The 21,317-nt window shown below is 49.6% G+C and overlaps 1 protein-coding gene across 1 annotated transcript in view; it reads left to right on the top strand.

Moving 5' to 3' along the window:
- Positions 1–21,317, top strand: part of OLFM2 (olfactomedin 2) — a 110,964-nt gene that overhangs the window by 39,557 nt on the left and 50,090 nt on the right. Inside the window, exon 4 of the mRNA XM_006898832.1 lies at positions 9–122. Coding sequence (XP_006898894.1) covers positions 9–122 — 114 coding nt within the window. The remainder of the gene's footprint in view (positions 1–8; positions 123–21,317) is intronic.

The raw sequence follows: 21,317 nt of genomic DNA, 5'->3' as shown, positions 1-21,317 counted from the left end.
TGCTCAAGATCGGCGCGGTGCTCAGCACCATGGCCATGGTCACCAACTGGATGTCGCAGACGCTGCCCTCGCTCGTGGGGCTTAACGGCACCGTGTCCCGCGCCGGCTCCTCCGAGAAAATCGTGAGTGGCCGCCGCGCCGGGGGCGCTCCCGGGGGGGCGTGGTGCCCGCGCCGCAGTCGCGCCCCCGCTCCCCGCCCTGCCTCAACTTCCCCGCACGCACCCGGGGCGCGGACGCCAGGACCCCCGGGCGCTCCGGTGCCATAGGCGCCTGGTTACTGGTCTCGCTGGCGCCCGCCCGGAGCGGAGGCGGCAGGGGCTGCGGACCTGACCCGGGGCCGGGGGACACTGGCCGAAAGGGGGGGACGGGGCCTGCAGGACCCGCCTCTGAGTGAGGAGGTCCCGAGCGGGGGGCCCCATCGGGGGTTCTGCGCGCTCGGGTCTCTGGGGGAGACTTCTCTGCCTCGCGCTCTCTTTCCCATTTGTTCCTCTCTCGTATTTCTGCCCGCGTCTCTATCTCTGTTGCGCTGTCGTCTCTGACTTGGGGTCTCTCGTTCCCCCTCTCCTGTCTCGCCCCACGCACCCCCCCCATAACCCTGCACGATTCCCCTCCTCGGTGGATGCTCAATTTTGCTCCCCTAACTCGCCCTCCCTGGAGGCACACGGGTCTCAGGCCGGAGCTGGGGCTGTCTCTGGACGCACCCCGTTTGACTGCCCCCCAACCCCAGCCCCTCCATAGCCGTCGCCCTCCCGCCTTCACGGTCTGGGCAGCGCAGCTGGATTGGGTTAATGGCGAGGGGAGCCTGGGAGGGGGCGTCCTCCCAGCAAACTTCCCTCTGCGCCGCCAGCCCCGCCCCTCCCCGCTGTCCCCGCCCCCCGCTAGCTCCTCTCCCTCATCAATCTTTTTTTTTTTTAATCGGAACTCCTCCCACTCCCCTGGATCGCGCATGGATGTGGTTGCGCTCTTCTGCGCGGGGATTTCCCCAACTTTGCCATTTTAACCCCCATCCCCACTCCTTTAACATCCCATGGCTGTCACACCACTTCTATCCCTCCCCTTGCTGTAAGGAAAGAGGACTTCGTTCCCAAGGGATGTAGGCAAAAATGTGTGTGTGTGTGTGTGTGTGTGTGTGTGTGTGTGTGTGTGTGTGTTCATCCACTGTTTCCCGGGGTCTGTCCTGAGGCCTATGTGTGGGTGGCATTGGACTTGGCCCAGGTGAGGGCTTCCAGGCTGGATTTGCAGACCTGAAGTCCATGTATGCTATGGTGTCTGTGTCTTTCCTCACACTAAGAGGGTTTGGGTTTATCCTTGTTTGCCCATCTACATGTGTTTCTGTACAAGTCTAAGGGGGGGGGATGCGAGTGTGAGGTAGGAAGAGAAAGACTATGCACAGCCTTCGTGGGGTCCCTGTGTGAGAGACTGTGCCCTGGAATGGGTGAGGGTGGGCCTCCTGAGCGAGCCTGTTTGGGTGCCTGTGGATCTGAGCTTGTGTCTGCAGCCTGGTGTGATTGTGTGTGTGTGTGTGTATATGACGTGTGAGTCTAAACAAGTGTGTCTTTGGCTTGGCACACTTGCTTTGCCTTGTGAGAGAGGAGAATGTCTTCTTGAAAGCTGAATCTTGATTCCTCTCTACCCGTCATTGAAAGAGTGTGAGTCTATAACTGTGTATGTGTTATGTGCATGACATTTGTGTGTGTGTGTGTGCAAATAGACAGTGTCCACCTGAGGAACTTGGGCATTATGATCTAGCGTGATTTCACAGGTTATAATTTTATATTTGCTTGTCTTTCTGTGCAAACATGTGTACATGTATGTGTAGCATTTTGTGTGTGCATAGAAGAATGAATAGATATGTCTTCGTGTGGATGTACACGTGTGTATCTTTGGATGTGTGTGTGCCTGCCTTGTGAGTACTGTGTTTGCCCGGAGCATGTGTATATGTTATATGTGTACACACACATACAGACCTGAGAGCCACTTTGGTGTATCTCTAGCCAAGAGCACAGTGATCCAGTGCTTCCCTGAAATCGTCTGCTGACAGCTAATCTGAAACCTCACCATGCTTTGACAAAAAGGACCTTGTGTGGGTGAGATGCCAAAGGACTGGGACATAGAATGATCTGTAAAATGGGAGTGATAATCCCCAGCTCACAAAGCTGTTGTAGGTGGCAGATCTACCATCCAGCCCCCCATGCATTCCCCTGTCTCTACACCCGTCCATCCGTCTGTTCCCCCATGCTCCATTCCCCTATCCAGCCATCCAGTGCCCACCCTGTCTCATCTTTTCTTCCATCATCATCCATCAGTTTTCCCTCTTATCTCTGACCACTGTTCCGTTCATTATTCACCTTTGGTCTCTCCATCGAATCTTTCCATCCATCCTTGCAGCTGTTTAACTTATCCAACAGAACGCTTACGTGGCTTGCGTGTCTTCTCTACACCGAGCATGTCTATTCTTGAAACCCGTAACTCAGTCCTGACATGCTAGACGCTCAGTCAGTGGCAAGACTTTGATTCAGACAGACGTGGGCTTGAATTCTGCCTCCGCTGTTCACTGGCTGTGTGATCTTGGGGGAATGATTTCATCTCTTGAAACTCTTTTTCCTCATCGGTCACCCTCTGCTGTCTGGTGGATGCTGCTCAGAGTGACCCCACAGAACAAAGTGGGGGCTTCCATGAAGGATTCCCAAGGCTTTACGTCTTCATCGAAGTAGACAGACACCTCCTTACCTCTTTCTCCTGTTGATCAGCTGATGGGCTCAAAAATCCAACTTAGCCATTAACATCCACATACTTTAACTGCTCTGCCAGAAGGGCTCCTGTTTTCCTCATTAATCAAGGAGAACAGAGGTCCTCATAGACTATACTACTAATAAGTATGTATGTCTGCGTTTCACTCACCATTTAATCTGAAAGCCTGATGCCTACAATAAACATTTGTCATATGCCTGAATCAATAATCACATCTTCACAAGGCTTCACGGATTCCACCTTCAAATAGAAATGACCGGCTGGGTGCACAGTAAGGGTTCAGTAGGGAGAACTGTATTATTCACCATTTCAGCCAAGTCTGTGGTCGTCCTAGAATAAAGCTTCGCCAAGGGTCTCGTTCAATAACCTCGCCTTCCTGAGGATTACTCAGAACTTACCACTTATTGCCAGTGTGTGGGAACTGACTTTGCACCATGTTTCCAAGGCTGTAAACCACACAGGAGTGATTTCCACAAAAATCCCACATCTTTCTCCTGCAGGGCCAATGGTGGATTCAGACATCCAAAAGGCTGCAGCTTTGGGTGAACAGCACCACTTCCTGTGATGGGTCCGTGCTCCCTAGCTCGGGTGAATGCATGGAGTGAGTTGGTACATAGTAGGTGTTCGGTAAGGAGGAGTTAGAAGAAAATGTAGTGTTAACATAGGAAGGTTGAGAAACACAGACACGTAAATAGTGTGAATTCTCCGAATCCCTGAGGCAGAAGATTGGGTGCTACTGTCTTCCCCCCTCCCAATTTTAGTGTGTGTGTGTGTGTGTGTGTGTGTGTGTGTGTGTGTGTGTACCATCAAATCAGATCTGACTGGTACAGGAGGAAATTGCCCCTCATTCTCCAGCAGAGCATCTGGTGGATTCAAACCATGTACTTCTGGGATTGCAGTGCAGCTTCTTGCCACTAGGCCACCAGAGCTCCCTTGCTACTGTCTTTTATAATTGGCATTATAAAGGACCCCAGGCTGATGATGGGCATGAACCCAGACCCTCTGAGCTTGCCCTAATGCTCCCCCCAACTCAATCCAGAGACCCAGCTCAGTTTTCCTGTGGTTACAGACTATGCCTCAACAGGAGAGGGGAGGAAGCCGCCACCACTAATATCTTTGGCTCGCTCCCCACCATAAACCATCCCTGCAGGATGGGAGCCCTCACAGAGTGGCTCCTCACCTGGGGATCATAAATCCAGAACCAGACGAAGAGCTGTCAGCTCCGTTCCAGCAGCTGCCACCATCATGGGGCCTGGAGTGAGTTGCCTGCATCTTGTAAGTTATGTCATTGCCCACCCTCTTCCCACCCAAGGATGAGGTGGGAGGTAAAAACGGTGGGGAAGGGGTGTTCTAGTTTTGGGAGGGATTTTTTATTTTTTTTTCTTAGAGGAGAGACTAAACTACCATCATCAAAAGGCTAGGCTTTTTGAGGATGCTCTCATGAAGAACCAGAACTCAGAATCCTTTTTTGGATGGTTTTCTGGGGGACGTGTCCCATGGCCTCTGTAGCAGCCAAGAAAGGCTGGATTTCACTGTGGTCAGGAGCAACCTCAAGTCCCAGGGGCTTAACACAGCTCAGGTTTATTCCTCATTTGCACCAAGTCTCTGTTGTTGACAGTGGAGAGAGAGAAGGCAGGAGAAGGGGGCTCTGTCCATGGTAGCTGCTCAGGGACCCAGGAAGATGGGGGCTCCATTGTGATAAGAAAAAGGGAGGGAAGCACCATAATTAACCCACTGGCCCTTCAAGCTTCTCCCTGCCTATGACACCTGTTCATGTTGGTCACACTCCATTGGTCAAGGCAAGTCACATGGCCATGCTTGACCTCAACGAGGAGGAAAGATATGGTCTTACCACAATTCAGATGGAGTTTGTTGGTGTTGAGGCAGGACCAACTCATAGTTGGTTTTCAGAGGCTACAAATTGCACAAGAGGAGATGGCCCATCTTTCTTCCATGGAGCAGCTTGTGGATTTAAACAGCTCGCCTTTGGGTTGAAAGTACAACTCCTTCCCACTAAGCCACCAGGGTTCTCTTGGAGGGGAGGAGTGGCCAAGTTTGTGATCAACCTGAAACGCCCCACTCTGTGCTCCCTCCTACTACCTGAGCAACAAGACTTCCTGGAGAGGGCACCTCCATTCATTCACTCATTTATTCAATGTATATTTCTTGAATATCTAATATGTGCAAGAAATTATTCTGTTCACCAAGGGTGTAGCAGTGAACAAAACAGGCAGAAAAATCTTTGTCCTAGTGAAACTGACATGTGAGGGCATGGGATGTTGTTGTTATGTGCCATCGAGTTGCTTGCGACTCATAGCGACCCTATGTACAACAGCCCTAAACCCTGCTTTGTCCTGTGCCAATCGCAGTCTCTGACACACCCATCCCGATTACCCCAGTCACTGAATCAATCAACCTCATAGAGGGTCTTCCTCTCCTGTGCTGTCCCTCCACCCTCCCAATCATAACGTCCTTCTCCAACAACCGGTCCCTCCTTGCAACATGTCCAAAGTATGTCAGACGAAGCTTCAGAATCCTTGCCTCTGAGGAGCAACCTGGTCTCACCCTCTCCAGGATGAACCTGTTTGTTCTCCTGGCAACCCCCCTCCTTGCAACATGTCCAAAGTATGTCAGACGAAGCTTTAGAATCCTTGCCTCCGAGGAGCAACCTGGTCTCACCCTCTCCAGGATGAACCTGTTTGTTCTCCTGGCAATCCATGGCCTATTCAATACTCTTCTCCGGCACCACATGGGATGAGGAATGATAAATAAGTATATGATATTGTGGTCGTTGTTGTTATGTACTATTGAGTCGGTTCCAACTCATAGTTGATAGTCCAGTGGGTTTTCAGAGGCAATAAATTGCACAGGAGATTGCCCAACCTCCTCGTGCAGAGCAACTGGTGGATTCAAACCACCTGCTTTTGGGTTGTCAACATAACTCCTCACCACTAAGCCACCAGAGCTCCCTAAATGAGTATACAGATAAATGTACAAGGTGTCACCTCATGAGATGTACTATAAAGACATTTAAGACAATAAGGGTGATGGAGAGTGATGGGGATTATTTTAGTTTGGGTAGTCAAACTACTGAAGGTTGGAGTAAAGACCTGAAGGAAATGAGGGAGAGGCCCTGTGGATTTTTTGTGAGGAACAGAGTTCCAAGAATAAGGAATATCAGCAAGTGCAAAGGCCCTGTGGTGAGCATATGCTTGGCATGTTTGAGGAACAAGGAGGAGGCCAGTGTTGCTGGAGGAGAAGGAGCAAGGGAACGTATAGGAGGAGATGAGGGTGGAGAAATGACAGGAGCTGCACCATGTATGAAGACCTTGTAGGACTCCGGATTTAAACGGTCATTCCCCATTTACTCCTTATCTCCTTTTATGATTTATTTCCCCCCACCCCCAAGACATTTTTAACCTCCTAATAGATCCTAAATTAAAGGCAGGCCTGAGGGCCGCTGAGTAGAGTCACCCACCTTTGGCTTGGGAGCATGGCTTTCTGTCCGCGGCTCTCAGGCCTGCCTTTAATTGTTTTTGGTGAAACATTCTTCTAGGTTGTGTAATCCTGGAATGTCAACTTGCTCTACAGAGGTAACTCGTGGTTGCTGTGAAGCTGAACACCGTGACACTGATGAGTCAAATGCGAGATGGTCATGCATGGTGGACAGTGTTTGGTGGAGCTCCCCGATTAAAACAAGCTTGAAAGCAGGAGTGGCATCCACTTCCATAATAGCTTGCCTCCAGAAACCCTATTAATCTGGAGAAAGGACGGAAGTTATATAGGTGTATAGGACTTTCGTTCATAGGGTCGCTATGAGTCACCTATGACTTGACGGCACTTAACAACAACAACAACAACAACAACAACAACAACAATAGATCCTAAATATTCAATTGATTTTTTTTTTGTCTGAGTCTTCCCCCTCAAATGTCAGACCCGTCAAGACAGGGATGTTTTAAAAAGATTTTTGTTGACTGTTATACATATTTGCTAAGTGAGTAGAGCGATGAATAAAAGAGATGTTATGTGGGATCCTCAACCAAGAGAAACAAGACTCAAGTGTTGACAATTTTCTTCCCACTCTTTTGGGAGGAAGGGAAGATGGTAGGTTATGGCAGAACCTGAGAGACTAGGAGGTGGAGGAGGCTGATGCCTTGGTTCATGTGAGCAATGATGGGCTGGACCACGGTGGGATCAGGAGGAGAGAAGCAGGTGTGTTCTGAATTTGACCCACACCTAGCAAATAAACCTCCTTCTAAGTGTGGACTTCTAGCTTCTGCTCAAGCATGTTGAGGTGTGAGAAAACATTTATGGTGCAAGGAACTTGTACTGAGAAGATCCTGAGGAGAAAGTTGTGTTGAGTTGATTTGAATGGCCAACCTTTCACTTAATAGCTCTGTGCTTGCACTACCCAGGGACTCTGTACTACAGGATAGGAAAATGAACACGGTCCCTAACTTCAGCTAGAGATCAGAGTCTTACTAACAGCACGTGTGACATGACACGGCGTGTGTGGTGATGACACATTTCCATGTTGCAGTGACAGCACAGAGGAGCACCGACACCAGCCAGGGGGTGTGACAGAGGTTTCCTGAAAGTGGTGATGCTGATGCTGAAACTGAGAATTAAGGTTGTGAAGGAAGTGGCTAGGTCCTTGCTGTTGTTGGGGGCCGTTGGGGCGACTATGACTCACGGCAACTCTAGGAATGACAGATCAAACCCTTGCCTGGTCTTGCCACATCCTCTCAATCTCCATGACGCTCAAACCCGTTGACGCTCAGTCCATCCTGTTGAGGGTCTTCCTCGCTTTCTCTGACCCATATGTGACAAAGTCTCACCATCCTTGCCTCTGAGGAGCACTCTGGTTGCACTTCCTCCGAGATAGATTTATTTGGGTTTTTTGGTAGTCCATTGGTTATTTAAAACTTTTTGCCAACACCGCAATTCAAAGACTTCAATTCTTCAATCTTCCTTATTCATTGTCCAACTTTCACATTCATATGAAGCAATTCAAAATACCGTGGCTTGGATCAGGTGTGCCTTAGTCGTTAAAGTGAAATCCCATCCTTGCTCGTTAGCACTTTGGAGAAGGCCTTGAGAACCGCTTTCCCTATTGCATCACATGTTTTGGCCTCCTGAATGCTGCTGTCATGAAGGGAACAAGAGCATTCAAAACAGAAAGAAAGTAGAACCAATAAATATGTTTCAGCTGTGTGAACCATCCCGGTGGTCAGAGAGCAGGGGTGGGTTACTCAAAGAGCAAGGCGAGCCTAGGTCTATCTGTGGCTACTTCCTGATCTCTAGTGAACAATGTCACATTTCCCCACCCCATCAAAGACCCTGCTTCTAGTTGTGGATAGAATTTGTTCCTCTCTCAACCCCACAGCACCTTCTTACAGAATCAAAGGGTCTTTTCACATTTACAATCTCTGACACAGAATACACAGAAATCAAAGCAAGTCTGGGCTGACTTGTAATTTCTTATTAATATGTCGTGAAAAGTCCTACATTTTTCACTTATGTTGGTGAGCTGAGAGACTTTGGAAAGGTGTAGAGAGTGGGAAAGGACGATAGAATTGTCCATTAACATTTTTCGAGAGACCTGATTATTCAAATAATTCTTCTAGACCGTGAGTTTGAAACCTGCCTCTTTTGAACTTCTGTCGACCTCACTTGGACCAAATCTAACTTTTTTGCTCTGAGCCCAACTGAGCCTTAGCATCTTCATCCATAAAATGAAGATAACAGTGGAACTCACATTAAACTCTTACTGTGCTTGAGTCAGAACCATCTCTCAGCTGCCTCTTCAGTGGGTTTTCAGAAGCAGGAAATCTTAGGAGAGGAGATTGCCCATCCTTATCCCCCAAAGCAGCTGGTGGATTCGAACTGCACGGCTTTGGGACTGCAGTTCAGTTTCTTACCACTTATCTACCAGAACTCCCTATGCCACCCATTGCTCTTAGGTGTCTTTGAGTTGTGTACCACTCATGGAGACCCTATGAACAACAGATGTGAGCCCTGCCCTATCCTGTGCCACCTTCACAAACCAGAGCTTCCTGGGAAGACCAGCATGGTTTGAACCCACCTCTTAGTGTGAAAGAAAAGACCTGGAAATCTACTCCTCTAAAGAGCATCTGCCTAGGAAAACCCAGGGCAATTCTTTCTCCTCCATCAGGCTGCTATGAGTCAGAATCAACTGTACTCAACACCAATGTGGTGGTTCAGTGGTAGGATCCCCCCCTTCCAAGCAGGAGCCTCAAGTTCAATTCCTGGCCATTGCACCTTGTCCATAATGAAATCTGTGTGTCAGTGGGGGCTGGCGTGTTGTTATGGTGACAGTGAATGGGCTTCATTGGAGATCCCAGACTAAGAAGAATGTCCTAGTGAATTATTTTTGAAAACTCAATGGATAACAGTGGTCCAGCCAGTCCCAGAAATGTTGTAGAATTTGAAAGCATTTCTTTATGTCATTGTGTATGGAGTCACTGTGAATTAGAGGCCAACTCAGTCGCAGCTAACAACAACAATAGCTGTTATTATTATTATTCCAAGACCCTAGCTGCCTGCATCTCTGATCTTGTACTGCTCTCCCATCGCCGAATGCTCTTCTCATGTCTGAAACCACTTGCTTTCCTATCCTCCAGGACACCCCTCAACACCCAGACCTTCTAGCCAGTTCTTCTTGTCATTTTTGACCCAGCCAAATGTTCCCGTCTTGAGGATGTCTCTCTTCATGATCCCACCCACTAAAGCAACCACGCCCTATACCATGAGCCTCTTCTTTTTTCAGTCCAATGCTCATCCTTGGCAATTTGTTTACCACCAGTGCAATGAAAGGACTCTGTGAGCAGGGATTTTGTCCCTCTTACTCATGCCTAGCTTCTTCCCCTTCTGTTGTTATTGTTAGCTGCTGTTAAATTGATTTAAACTCATGGTGATCCCGTGTGTGCCGAGCAGGAAGGCTCCATGGGGTTTTTAAGGCCGTGTCACCTTGTGGATGTCCAGGCCCAGCTTCTGAAGTGGTTCCGGCTGAACCTTTGTTAAATTCAGGGCCCGCAGTTGAACTCTGAACCATTTGTACCCCACCCAGACATTCTTCTCTCCTTCCTCTCACAGCCATCACATCAGAACTGACTCATGGTTGACCCTCCGTTGGGTTTCTGAGACTGAAAATAGAAGGAGATCATCGCTCATCTTTCTCCCATGGAGTAAATGGTAGATTCAAACCACCAGAGAGGCCCGGCCTCTTGGTGAGGAGCACGTCTTCCTTCAGACACAGGTGCCGGAGCCCTTTCCCCCTTTCAAGCAGGAGGAATTTCCTAAACGGTGGCAGTTCCTTCCTGCAAGACCTCTGCCCCTTCTTCTTAATGACACCGTTGAGTCTTAATGAGCGTTTCTGTGCCCATGAGACTTCTCCTGTGGTCCAGAACCACCTATTTTTAGTTTTTAAAAAATTTCCCTGTTTCTGAACCCTTCACCATTTGAATTGCGCTCTCTCTCGCACTCTCTCTCTCCTGTGGTTGTGCATGCTGTCAAATTCACATAACGGGTGTGGCACCAAAGATTAGAGCAGAGCTCCCCCCCCCCCCACTGAGTGGTCACTGAGTGCCCTCCGTGAGCCGGGTCCAGTGCTGGGAGCTAAGACTGCTGCACTGAATAGACAAGACACAGTGCCTTCCCTCATGAAGCTTCCCAGGGAGACAGAATGAGCATATAATCGTGAAAATGGATCTATACAATGACAATTTGCTAAAGGCCATCAAAGAAAAGATGTGGAGGGATGAGAGCATTTAACGGAGAGGGCAGGTGGTCAGGAAAGGCTTCCTGGAGGGGTTGGTATTTGATCTGCAACATGAAGAAGGAGGCAGAGAAAAGCCCAGCCCGGTGTTATGGAATCAATTCTGACTCATAACAAGCCCGTGTGTTACAGGCTAGAACTTCACAGGGTGTGGTGATTTTTTTTTCTCTTTGATCTTAAGCCCTGCTGGATAGGTTCAAACTGCCAACCTTTAGATTAGTAGTCAAGCAAAAAAATCGTTTGTGCCACCCAGGGACCTTGGCAAAAGCAAAGGAAGTGAGATAGGAGAGAGACTAAGAGAACAGAGTGTGTGAAGGTGTTGGGATAGGAGACAGGTATTATCTTTCTCACTCTGGTGATGTAGGGAGGAGTTTTGGACCATCTGGTGTCGCTGACCACCTCCCTGGACTCACTCCATCTCAAAGTCAACGCCAACATCCAGAGGTGGCTTGGAGGTGGCGTTTGCCCACAGGATCAGCACCACGGACAGCGGCAGCGCCATGCTCTTTGGCAACATGGTCTGGGTGGGCTGCAGAGAATACTTGATTGAGCGAGGCTAAAACTGGCTGTCTCCTCTTCTAGAGGGAAGCTCTGTTTCCTGCCCATTGTTGATGTCTTTCAAGGCCCCAGCATCCCTTTCACCTCCAGCCCCCAGTGTCGATGCCTTTTGTGAAGTTCCAGCAGGGAGTGGCAGTGAAGCTGGGCATGGAAGAAAAAGCAGGCAGCTGGGGGAGGCCCGGGCACTCGGAGAGGGCATGGTGTAGGGTCAGTGTGTTTGTGTGTGGGCGGGAAGTTCTCTCGTCAGCAGCCTAAGGAGACCAAGATAGAGAGAAACTGAGGCCGGGCGTGGGCGTAGGGAGGACAAGGGCATCCATGGTGCCTCTGGATTTTAACTGCCTTTTTAAGATTAACTATTTTTCTTTCCCACCTGGGCCTCATCAACTATGTTTATTCCTTTTTCTATATCTTAACTGCATCCACAACACAGTGGTTGCTGAATGAATACTGGGCTTCTCTCTGCTTGTGTCTTGGTGTTCTGCCTCTCTGTGTCTCTGACATCCTGTTTTGTCTCTGTCTCTCTCTGTGCCTGTATTGGTTTTATCTGGTCTTTATTTGTGTCTCTCTTGTTGCCTGTCTCTTTGCATCTCTTTGGTGTCTGTCTCTTCCTCCTGTGTTTCTGTCTCTATGTTGTCTTCAGCTGTGCCTACGTCTAGGGCTCTGTCTCCATATTGCTGTAGCACAGACCAGGATGCTGATGAGAGGCTGGGGGACTAGATAACCTGAGAGGGCTGTAGAAACAGGACAAAGGCAGGCTTGGTGGTAGGAAGGATTCAGTGAGGGATGGATGAGCCAGATCGGTAAAAGCTCTGGACAGCTCCTGAGAAGGTCTGGATCCTGGTACTTCTGGGATTGGGGGACCTTGGATGGGCACTGAGACTGGGGGCATGAAAGCTCCAGGCACCCTGCCTTCCACCCTCCATTTCCGCTTTCCCCTGCCACCTAAGAGGGCGTCCCTCTAGGACCCAGCCATCAGGACCCAGTGCTGGCTCTAAGATGGAACAGCTGTCTGGGCTGCAGCTGCAGAAGCTCATTTTGAACAAGGGAGATGATTGCAGGAGTGATTGGGGGAGGGAGAGGGAAGGGAGGGTTGCGGGGCCAAAGAGGAATCAGGCTTGATTGTTGCTGCTACTGCAGCGGATGGTTTGCCCCAGAGATGAGGAGGCCAGAATGAGGTGGGAAAGGCAGAGGGAGGTCTGTCTGCCCAGCCATCCGTCCATCTGTCTCTACTTCTGGTGTCTCTGTCATGAAGTTTTGGTGCTAGTCTCTGTGCTTCTGCATCTCCTTCAGAGCTTGCCTATCTCTGTGCTTCTGTCTGTCTGTCTGTTTCTGCCTTTCAGCTTGTGTCTCTTAACCTCTCCTGTTGCCTGCTGTTCTGCCTCCCACCCTGTCTTCCCGTTTCCCCCCATTTCTCTCTGTGCATGCGTATCTCTCCATCTCTCTGCCCGCCACTGGGCAGGTCTCTGAACCCCCTGCCTGTCCCTTGGTGCTGCTGTCATTAATCAGAAGCACAGCCGAGGTTCAAGCAGCCTTTGGAGTGCTCTTTCTTTTTCTTGTCATTTTCTGCAATACTCAGGGGCCGGAGACAAATCGAGGAGGCAAATTCCCAGGAAACTGATGGGATCGTGTCCTTCAATGAAAGGATATTTACAAAGATCTCTCAATTAGGACTAATTAATTAAGCGAGCCACTTCCCTTGCCCTCTCCCCCACCCCGCGGTCCCACAGCCTTCTGGGAGGAAACCAGCCAATGGGGTGGATGGCTGAGCTCTGTGCTCAGATGGTGTCTCAATGTTTAATTTATAACCTCCTCTCTCCACTGCCCCATCAATCCATCTGGAAGGGCAAGGTGGCCACGGACGTGTAGACCCGGGCAGAACTGGAGACCTGCCTGCCCCCTGGAGCGTGCTAGGGCATGTGAGCAAGTGTTAAAGGCTCCCCCTGCATGTCAGGGCGCATCAGTGTGCTTGAACGTGTCAGGGCATATCAGCATGGCAGGGATATTCCTTTGGGGAAGGGAACCTGATGGTAACCAGGCGTGTCTGAGCCATGGGCATGGCGAGGTGGGTCAGAGGGTGTCTCGTGGGAGGAATGGCTGAGCAAGGAGGCATATCTAAGTGTGCCCAGGCGTAATGGGGCATGTGGAGCACATCTGAAGATGCAGCATGTGCTGGGGTCTGGCATAGTGTGGCTCCTGTCTGTTGTTAAAGCTTGTGCCTGCTAGCAAAGCATCCCCTCAGGGCTGCATTGAGGTATGCCTTGGCCTGGGTTTGTGGCAGGTGCTGAAGAGGTGTGAAAGGTTCCACCACCTCCAGGAGGGACTAGTGAACCCCTCTACCCCACCTGCCACACGTTCTGCTTCTCCCCAGTCTCTTCAGTGATGGCAAATCAGGAGGATTGCGTTCCAACCCTTGGCCTACTTTCTGCTCTGTGACCTCCCTTCCGTGGCATGTGACTCCAGCCTCCCCACTTCCCCCGTCATCTCTGTAATCCCCCCAGGACCCGTAGGGTCACTTATTAAATCTATCCCTGAATGTCCCATTCCACTCTGCACAGAGGCATTACCAAGGCAGGGGGTGGGGGGAAAGGTTGCTTCTCACATTTTACTTTCTAGTCATGAAGCCAGCCCTCTGTATAATGCCCAGCCTCGGATCGTGGTCTTCAGCGTTATGACTAAATGGTGATTCAGCCTTAGCATAAAGACAGACCACATGATGCAATCCTCAGTGTAACATCCTTGAGAACGATGCAGCCTTTGGTAGAAAGGCAGATGTGGCCGGGCAGCCCTGAGTGTGAGGCCAGGGGGAGGTAGGGGCTCCAGGGGCTCAAAGACAGGCACTGACTGGGGCATTTGGTGCAGCGAGAAGGAAGAAGAAGTCACTCATCTGGTGAATGCACTGTCCAGCAACTGCAGGAGGCCAGGATTCCCCAGCCCCACCGGCCGAGGCGGGCTCCATTAGCCCTTGTAAGTGCCAGGTGACCTCAGCCGGCCACCGGGCTTATTAGCAAAGCATAAATTGTGCAGGAATATTTCAGAACTGACTGCAATGCTAATGAGTCGGTCAGGGAGACCTCACAGGGCGGCTGACAGAGTGTCCACAGATGCCAGTTCTTTCTGTGAGCGGTGTAATGTTCGCAGATACGGGCGGGGGGCGCAGATGGAGAATTACACAGGGTAGGACATGGGTGTTCCTGACGGCACGCAGATGTGTGCTCTGTGTGTGTGTGTGCGTGTGTGTGTGTGTGGTGTGTCTGTGTGGACACACACATGGCTCCATGGCTGTCGAGAGTAGCGCGCAGATGGACATGGGCTATTTATGGAGAGGTGTGATGGGCACACAGGTTTGGCAGGCTGTGGCAGAGCAGTCTGTGGACTGAAGCACTTAGGAACATGGGCACAGATGGTTAAGGATAGTAGCAAATCGGCACAGATGTATGCCGCGTAAAGATATATAGAGTTGTTATGCAGATTGACTTGTGGGCTCCCAGATTGTACACAGAGTAGAGGGGGAAAGGAATGCCTGTGATGCCTCTGGAAACTTCTGAGCAGAGATCTCGGTGACCGTGCACAGACACACACGCGTGCCCCTGTCCACTGATGCCCATTGGCATCCACTTGGATACACGCTGATGTGCACACATGTACCTGACGAGTCACGTGTGTGTCCAGATGTGCACAGGTGCCTCCGGATAAACCCGGATCTTCCCAGAGAACCCTAAAACTCTTGAGTACCCCGATATCTTCCTGCCTCTGTGCTGGGGCATGAATGGCTGAAGCCCCGGATGTTCCCTGCATTGCTGGCCAAGCGAGATCCCAAGGCCAACAAGGGCCATCTCAGGACTGCCCCCAGGCTCCTTTGAGAGGAGCGGAAGTCCAGAGTCACATGGACGTCTGTGTGGCTTCCAAGACGATCCAAGAATGCATAGCCTTGAGCAATGCTTACTCAGGGTTGCTTAGCTGAGACTTTCTCGTTTGCTTCCCTCCTGCCCAGTAAAGCTAATCATGGAGCTTGACCCATGGAGAGGAGCCTTGGTGGTGCAGCGGTTAAGTGGCCAGCTGCTGGCTGCAAGGCCAGTGGCCTGAACTCACCAGGCGCTCTGTGGGAGAAAGATGTGGTAGTGGAATTCCACAAAAATTGGGAGTGGTTCTGTGCCATGGTGTTGGAAAAGACTCATAGTTGATCCCTCAGGGGATTTTCAGAGGCTGTAAACGGTGCAGGAGGAGAGTGCACACCTTTCTCCTGCTATGGAGTGTGCCTTACCCACTAGGCCACCAAAGTCCCATCCACAGAGATGACAGCCTTGACTACCTGGGAAGGTTTACTCTGCCCAGTGGATCACTCCAAGTCAGAATTGACTAAAGACATATCACCACCACCACTACAGAAGTGACAGTGTGTGGAAAAGGCTCAGGGTGCCCAGACAGCGCCAGGGCATGCCAGCCACCACCACCATCATGGTTGAGTGAAATTATTACCACCATTATTAGCATCCTCCTGGAGATGCAGCGAGAGGCTGGTCCTTAACTGTTTGCTTCAAGAGCCGAGATTTGTCACTCGGAGCCTGTCCTTGCATCCACCCTAGGGTCCTTCCAGCCTTCCAGCTTCATCTGTTTCTCGCCTCTCGCTAGAGAGACTCAGCCCTTCAAAGTCATCACTCCCCTCCCCATCCCAAGATTCTTCTCCCACCAGTTGGCTCTTCCCCGACACCTCTCTCTACTCCCATTGCCTCTGAACATCACAGCTCCCGCCTGGCTGCCTGGGGGGTAGGTGTGCTTGTCAAGGCGTCTGTTTGGAATAGAAAAAGCTGCCTGAACTGGCCCAGGGAAGGAGGAGTTTTATGTAAGGAATGCAGGGACTCTCACAAAACCCAATAGCTGGGACTGCAGAGACGTAAACAGTGTCATCAAACATTCATTGACCAGTTCCCAAATACTTATGTTGCACCTACTGTGTGCCTGGGAGGAAGCTCTGGTGGCGAAGTCCACAGTGTTTGTGGCAGTTCGAACCCACCAGTGGCGCCTGAGGAGAAAGCTGGACCATTTTCCCTCATTACGATTTACAGCTTCTGAAACCGGTGGAGAGGATCCAGGAATAGGAACCGACTTGACAGAACCAACTTGGGTGTGTTTTTTTTATGTGCCTGGTAAGATCCTTGGTTGACTCTTAAAACAGGGCGTGCCCTCACCTGCTACCCTCAGAGTCGTCGGTTCAAACTCACTCAGTGGTGCTGCAGCAGAAAGACCTGGCAATCCATGGCCACAAAATATTAGAGCCAGGAAAACCTGTGGCTCTACCGGGCAACATGGTGCATCAGAATCGACTCAATGGCAAATGGGTTTAGGTTTTGGGTTTGAGGTGCCAGGTGGGAGTCTCTGGGTGGTGTGTAATTGTTAATAGTCTAAGGAAACTGAAAGGTGGGAGGCTGGAGCCCACTCAGAGGTGGGTGATTTGCTTCTGGAAAAAGGAGCCACAGAAAACGCTGTGGAGCGCAGTTCCAGGCTGACACCCATAGGGGTCGCCAAAAGTCAGCACCAACTCCACAGCCTCCACCAATTTTAATTGGATGAGCCTAATAAGAAGTTATCACCTGCCAATAGGCACCATGCAGAAAGTTACACCAGGCAGGGGGGTGGGGGCAGGGGTGCCATTACTTTAGTCTCAGAAGCTCCAGCTCCTGCATCTCCCGCTGGCCTCTCCCCCTCCTCATTCTAGAGGAACCATATTTCTGTGCCCTCATTTCAGTCTGCACACGGCTCAGAGTTTCTGCAGCCCGGACACCCCCAGTGGGCCTTCAGCTCCACACCTTTTAATCATCTCGGCCTCCAGGTTCCCATCTCATCAAGATCTAAGAGGGAACAATACCTGGTTAAACAAAACAACACACTGCCGTTCAATCAGTTCCAAATTACAGTGAACCAAGCTGCCTGGTGGGAGACAGATGGGCAGTCTCCTCCTATGAGATTTACAGCCTCTGAAAACCTGCTAGAGGGTCAGCGGTGGCTCGCTTCCAGCTTGAAGTCAATAACAACAACAATAACAGAGGACAGAGCAGAATCACCCCATGGTGTTTCCAAGGCTGTGGTATTTATGGAAACAGACTGTCACATCTTTCTACAATGGAACAGATGATGGCTTCAAACTGGCTGCCTTGAAGGAGAGGAAATGGGGTGATGATGATGCCTGGGTCCCTGATGCCCTAGCCTGGGTGGATGGAGATGGTGACAAGGAACGTTGGATGACAACCAGGTTGTACTTCATTTTTAGCATATTTGAAATTGAGATGCTTCTGCGGCATCCAAGAGGAAGGCCAGAGAGTCAGAGGCATACATGACTGTTGGTGACAATGGGGATTTTGGGAAGAGTGAGAATCCTGAGAGACGGGGCCAGGTAGAAAGGCCGAGTCTAGAGCAGGGCTTCTCAACTAGAAACCATTTTGCCTCCCCATCCACCAAGTCCCTGGGTGGTTCAAACTGTTAATACATCCAGCTGCTAACCAAAAGCCTAGAGGTTCTGGTCCCCTGAGAAGCATCTCAGAATAAAGACCTGCTGATACAGTTCTGAAAAATCAGTAATTGTAAATCTTGTTGTTACGTGCTGTCGAGTCACCTGCGACTCATAGCGACCCAATGTACATCAGCCCTAAACCCTGCTCTGTCCTGTGCCAATCTCACTGTCTCCGACGCACCTACCCCGATTACCCCAGTCACTGAATCAATCCATCTCATCGAGGGTCTTCCTTTCCTGCACTGTCCCTCCACCCTCCCAAGCATGACGTCCTTCTCCAAGGACTGATCCCGCCTTGCAACATGTCCAAAGTATGTCAGATGAAGCTTCAGAATCCTTGCCTCCAAGGATTAGCCTGGTTTAACCCTCTCCAGGATGAACCTGTTCATTCTCTTTGCAGTCCATGATACACTCAATACTCTTCTCCAGCACCACAGCTCAAAGGCATCAAGTCTCCTTCCATCCTCCCTAGTCATTGTCCAACTCTCTGATGCATAGCAAGTGATTGCAAAGACCCTGGCCTGTATCAGGTGCACCTTAGTCTCCGGAGAGACACCATTGCTCTTCAGTACTTTGGAGAGGTCCCTAACAACAGACTTTTCTATTGCAATACGTCTTTTAATTTCCTGGCTATTGGTGCCACGAATGTTGACTGTGGAGCCAAGCAAACTAAAGCTAACAATCTCAATCTCTTCACCATCCATCCTGATGCTGCCAATTGGTCCAGTGGTGAGAATCTTTGTTTTCTTGATATTGAGCCTCAATCCATATTGAAGACTACAGTCCTTGACCCTCTGCAGCAAGTGCTTCAGGTCCTCCTCAGTTTCAGCAAGCAGGGTTGTGTCATCTACATAAAGCAGGCTGTTGATGAATCTTCCTCCAATCCTGATGCCACACTTCTCCTCATATAGCCTAGCCTCCTGGATAATCTGTTCTGCATATAGATTGAAAAGGTATGGAGATAGGACACATCCCTGGCATACATTCTTCCCAATTTTGAACCATTCAGTATTTCCTTGCTCTGTTCTGATGACTGCCTCTTGGTCCAAGTATAGGTTTCATATTAGCATGATCAAGTGTTCTGGGGTTCCCATTCGTCTCAGAGTCAGCCACAGTATGTTATTATCCACACAGTCAAGTGCCTTTGCATAATCAATGAAACACAGATAGACATTCCTCTGGTATTCCCTGCTTTCAGCTAAGATCCATGTGACATTAGCTACAATCTCTAGTTGAGCCCAGTTCTACTGACACAGGAGGAGGTCACCATGAGGCAGGAGTACTTGACGAAGGCTGGTTCTGGAGACGTTGCATTGTCACAGCTGAAGTGAAGCTGCTCCCAGTATCTAGTGAATAGAGGCCAGCAGTGCTGCTCAACAGCCTACAGTGTGTGGGGTTGCTGAGGCTGAAAACCGACCTAGAAGAACATCTACACCAGGTGGAGGAAGGTGAATCTGCAAAGGAAGTGCAGCCAGGGAGGTGGAAACCCTGCAAACTCTGCCATGCGGACTGAAGGAAGGAAATGTGCGGAGACAGAGGGGACAGGGACACAATTGTCCAGAAGGTCAAGGAAGAGGCAGAGCTGGAAGCATCAAGTGAGTTTAGAAACTGAGGGCCTCTGATGGTCCTTGCAGGAGTTGTTCTGGTGACACAGGGAGGGTCAGAAACCAGATAGCGTGAGGGGTGGCAGGTGAGTCCAGAAGTCAGGAAATTGAAGCCCTGTAAGCAACTAAGAAGACGAGAAGTAGGAGGCGGATGGAAGGAATCAAGTTTGGTGTTTTGTTTTGTAAGAGGGACTTGAGTTTATTTTTAAAAAGCTCCACTTGAGAGAAGGAGGTTGACTATGTAAGAAAACAGCAGCATATTGAGTGTCTGAGATGCCTGCGCTGGCATGAAGAGTCCAAAGCCAGGACGTCTTTGTCGTGAACCTTAGGATGAGGGTGAGTCCTCCACTGTAACGGGAAGGAGGGGCCAGGCTGGAGCAAGGGTTTGTAAGTCACCTTGGACTTGAAGCGCTTGCTGCAGAAGCTCAAGGACTGTAGCCTTCACACGTCATCATCAAGAAAACAGAAATCCTCACCACGGGGCCAATGTCATTGCTGTCGTGTGCTGTTGAGTTGGAAACAACCCATAGCTGACCCTGTAGCCAGTTTTCAGAGGAGGTAAACCACACAGGAGATTGCCCATCCTTCTCCCACAGAGCAGCTGATGGATTTGAACCACATGCCTTTGGAATTGCAGTGTGGCTTCTTACCACTACACCACCAAAGTCTCTCTACCAGGCCAATAGGCAGCATCATGATAGATGGAGAATAGGTTGATGATGTTAACAATTTCATCTTGCTCAGATCTATACCCAACACTTTTGGCACCAGAAGTCAGGAAATCAAAAGATGAGTTGCGTTGGAAAAATCTGTTCTCAAGGACTTCTCCAGAGTGCTAAAGAAAAATGATGTCAGTCTAGAGACCAAGGTATTCCAGCTCCAAGCCATGGTCTTCTCAATTGCTTGCTATGCATCTCAAAGCTGGACAGTGACTAAGAATGACAGAAGAAAAATCAATGTCTTTGAGCTGAGGTACTGGAAAAGAGTATTGGACATACTATGAACTGCCAAGAGAACAAAGCCGGATTGTTCCTTAGAAACAAGGATTTTGATGCACACCCATGTTTATTGCGGTTTTGTTCACATTAGCAAGGAGTTGGAAACAACCTAAGTGCCCATCAACAAATGAATGGCTAGAGAAGCTGTGGTATATTCACACAATGGAATACTACGCTGCATTGAAAAACAAGGAACTCATGCAATATTATTCAAAATGGGTGACCCTGGCGGACGTTATGCTGAGTGAAATATCTCAGTCGCAAAAGGACAAATACTGCATGGTGGTGCACTGTTGTAAAACAGGACTGACCTCGGGGTTGGGGGGAGACTGAGAAAGATGGGTTCAATAATGTATACAGCATTGAAATAGATGAGGGAGAAAACTGTTTAAAAGGGATATGTGATTAAGTATTTTTGTCATGACGGGAGTCTAGAGCGAAGGCTGCGTGGAGGAGTGGACCTGGGGGAGGGTTTGTAAAACAATGGAAGAATTTTTGTTTTACTTTTACAAGAGGGGAGTGTATTGGGGGTGGGAGGGTTGAGAGGGGAGAAAAGTGCATCAATGAATGAATGGAAATCCAAAGTCTCTGTAAATTTTTCCTGAAATTAATAATAAATTTTTTAAAAGAACAGAAAAACAAAACAAAAAAATTAACAAGGATTTAGAAATTCCATCATATGTACTTTGGACATGTTATCAGGAGGGGTCAGTCCTTGGAGAAAGACATCATGCCTGGAAAGGTAGAAGGTCAGTGTAAGAGAGGAAGACCCCAGAGTAAGTGGATTGACACAGTGACCATAGCAGTAGGGTCAAGGATTTTGGAGACAGTGAGATTGGCTCAAGATAGAGCAAGGTTCAGAGCTATTGTTCATAGGGTTGCTATGAGCTGTAGGTGACTCCAAGGCACATAACAACAGGAGAGGTGAGGAATTCTGTTTTATTTCTCTCATTTTCTCTGGGAAAATTTGGAGGTGAGGTCTGGGAGATTGGAGGAGAACAGAGATCCTCCGCCTTCATTTTAAGCGTCAGTGCTCAACAACACAGCACAGTAGCCCTCCATGGTATGTGCCCTCCCTGGAACTTCAGACTTGTGGTTTA

The sequence above is a fragment of the Elephantulus edwardii genome, unplaced genomic scaffold (assembly GCF_000299155.1).
Source record: "Elephantulus edwardii isolate Elephantulus edwardi_28Jun2011 unplaced genomic scaffold, EleEdw1.0 scaffold00237, whole genome shotgun sequence".
Taxonomy (NCBI): domain Eukaryota; kingdom Metazoa; phylum Chordata; class Mammalia; order Macroscelidea; family Macroscelididae; genus Elephantulus; species Elephantulus edwardii.
The sequence above is the reverse complement of the archived record's forward strand: the minus strand, read 5'-3'. Positions and strand labels throughout refer to the sequence as shown.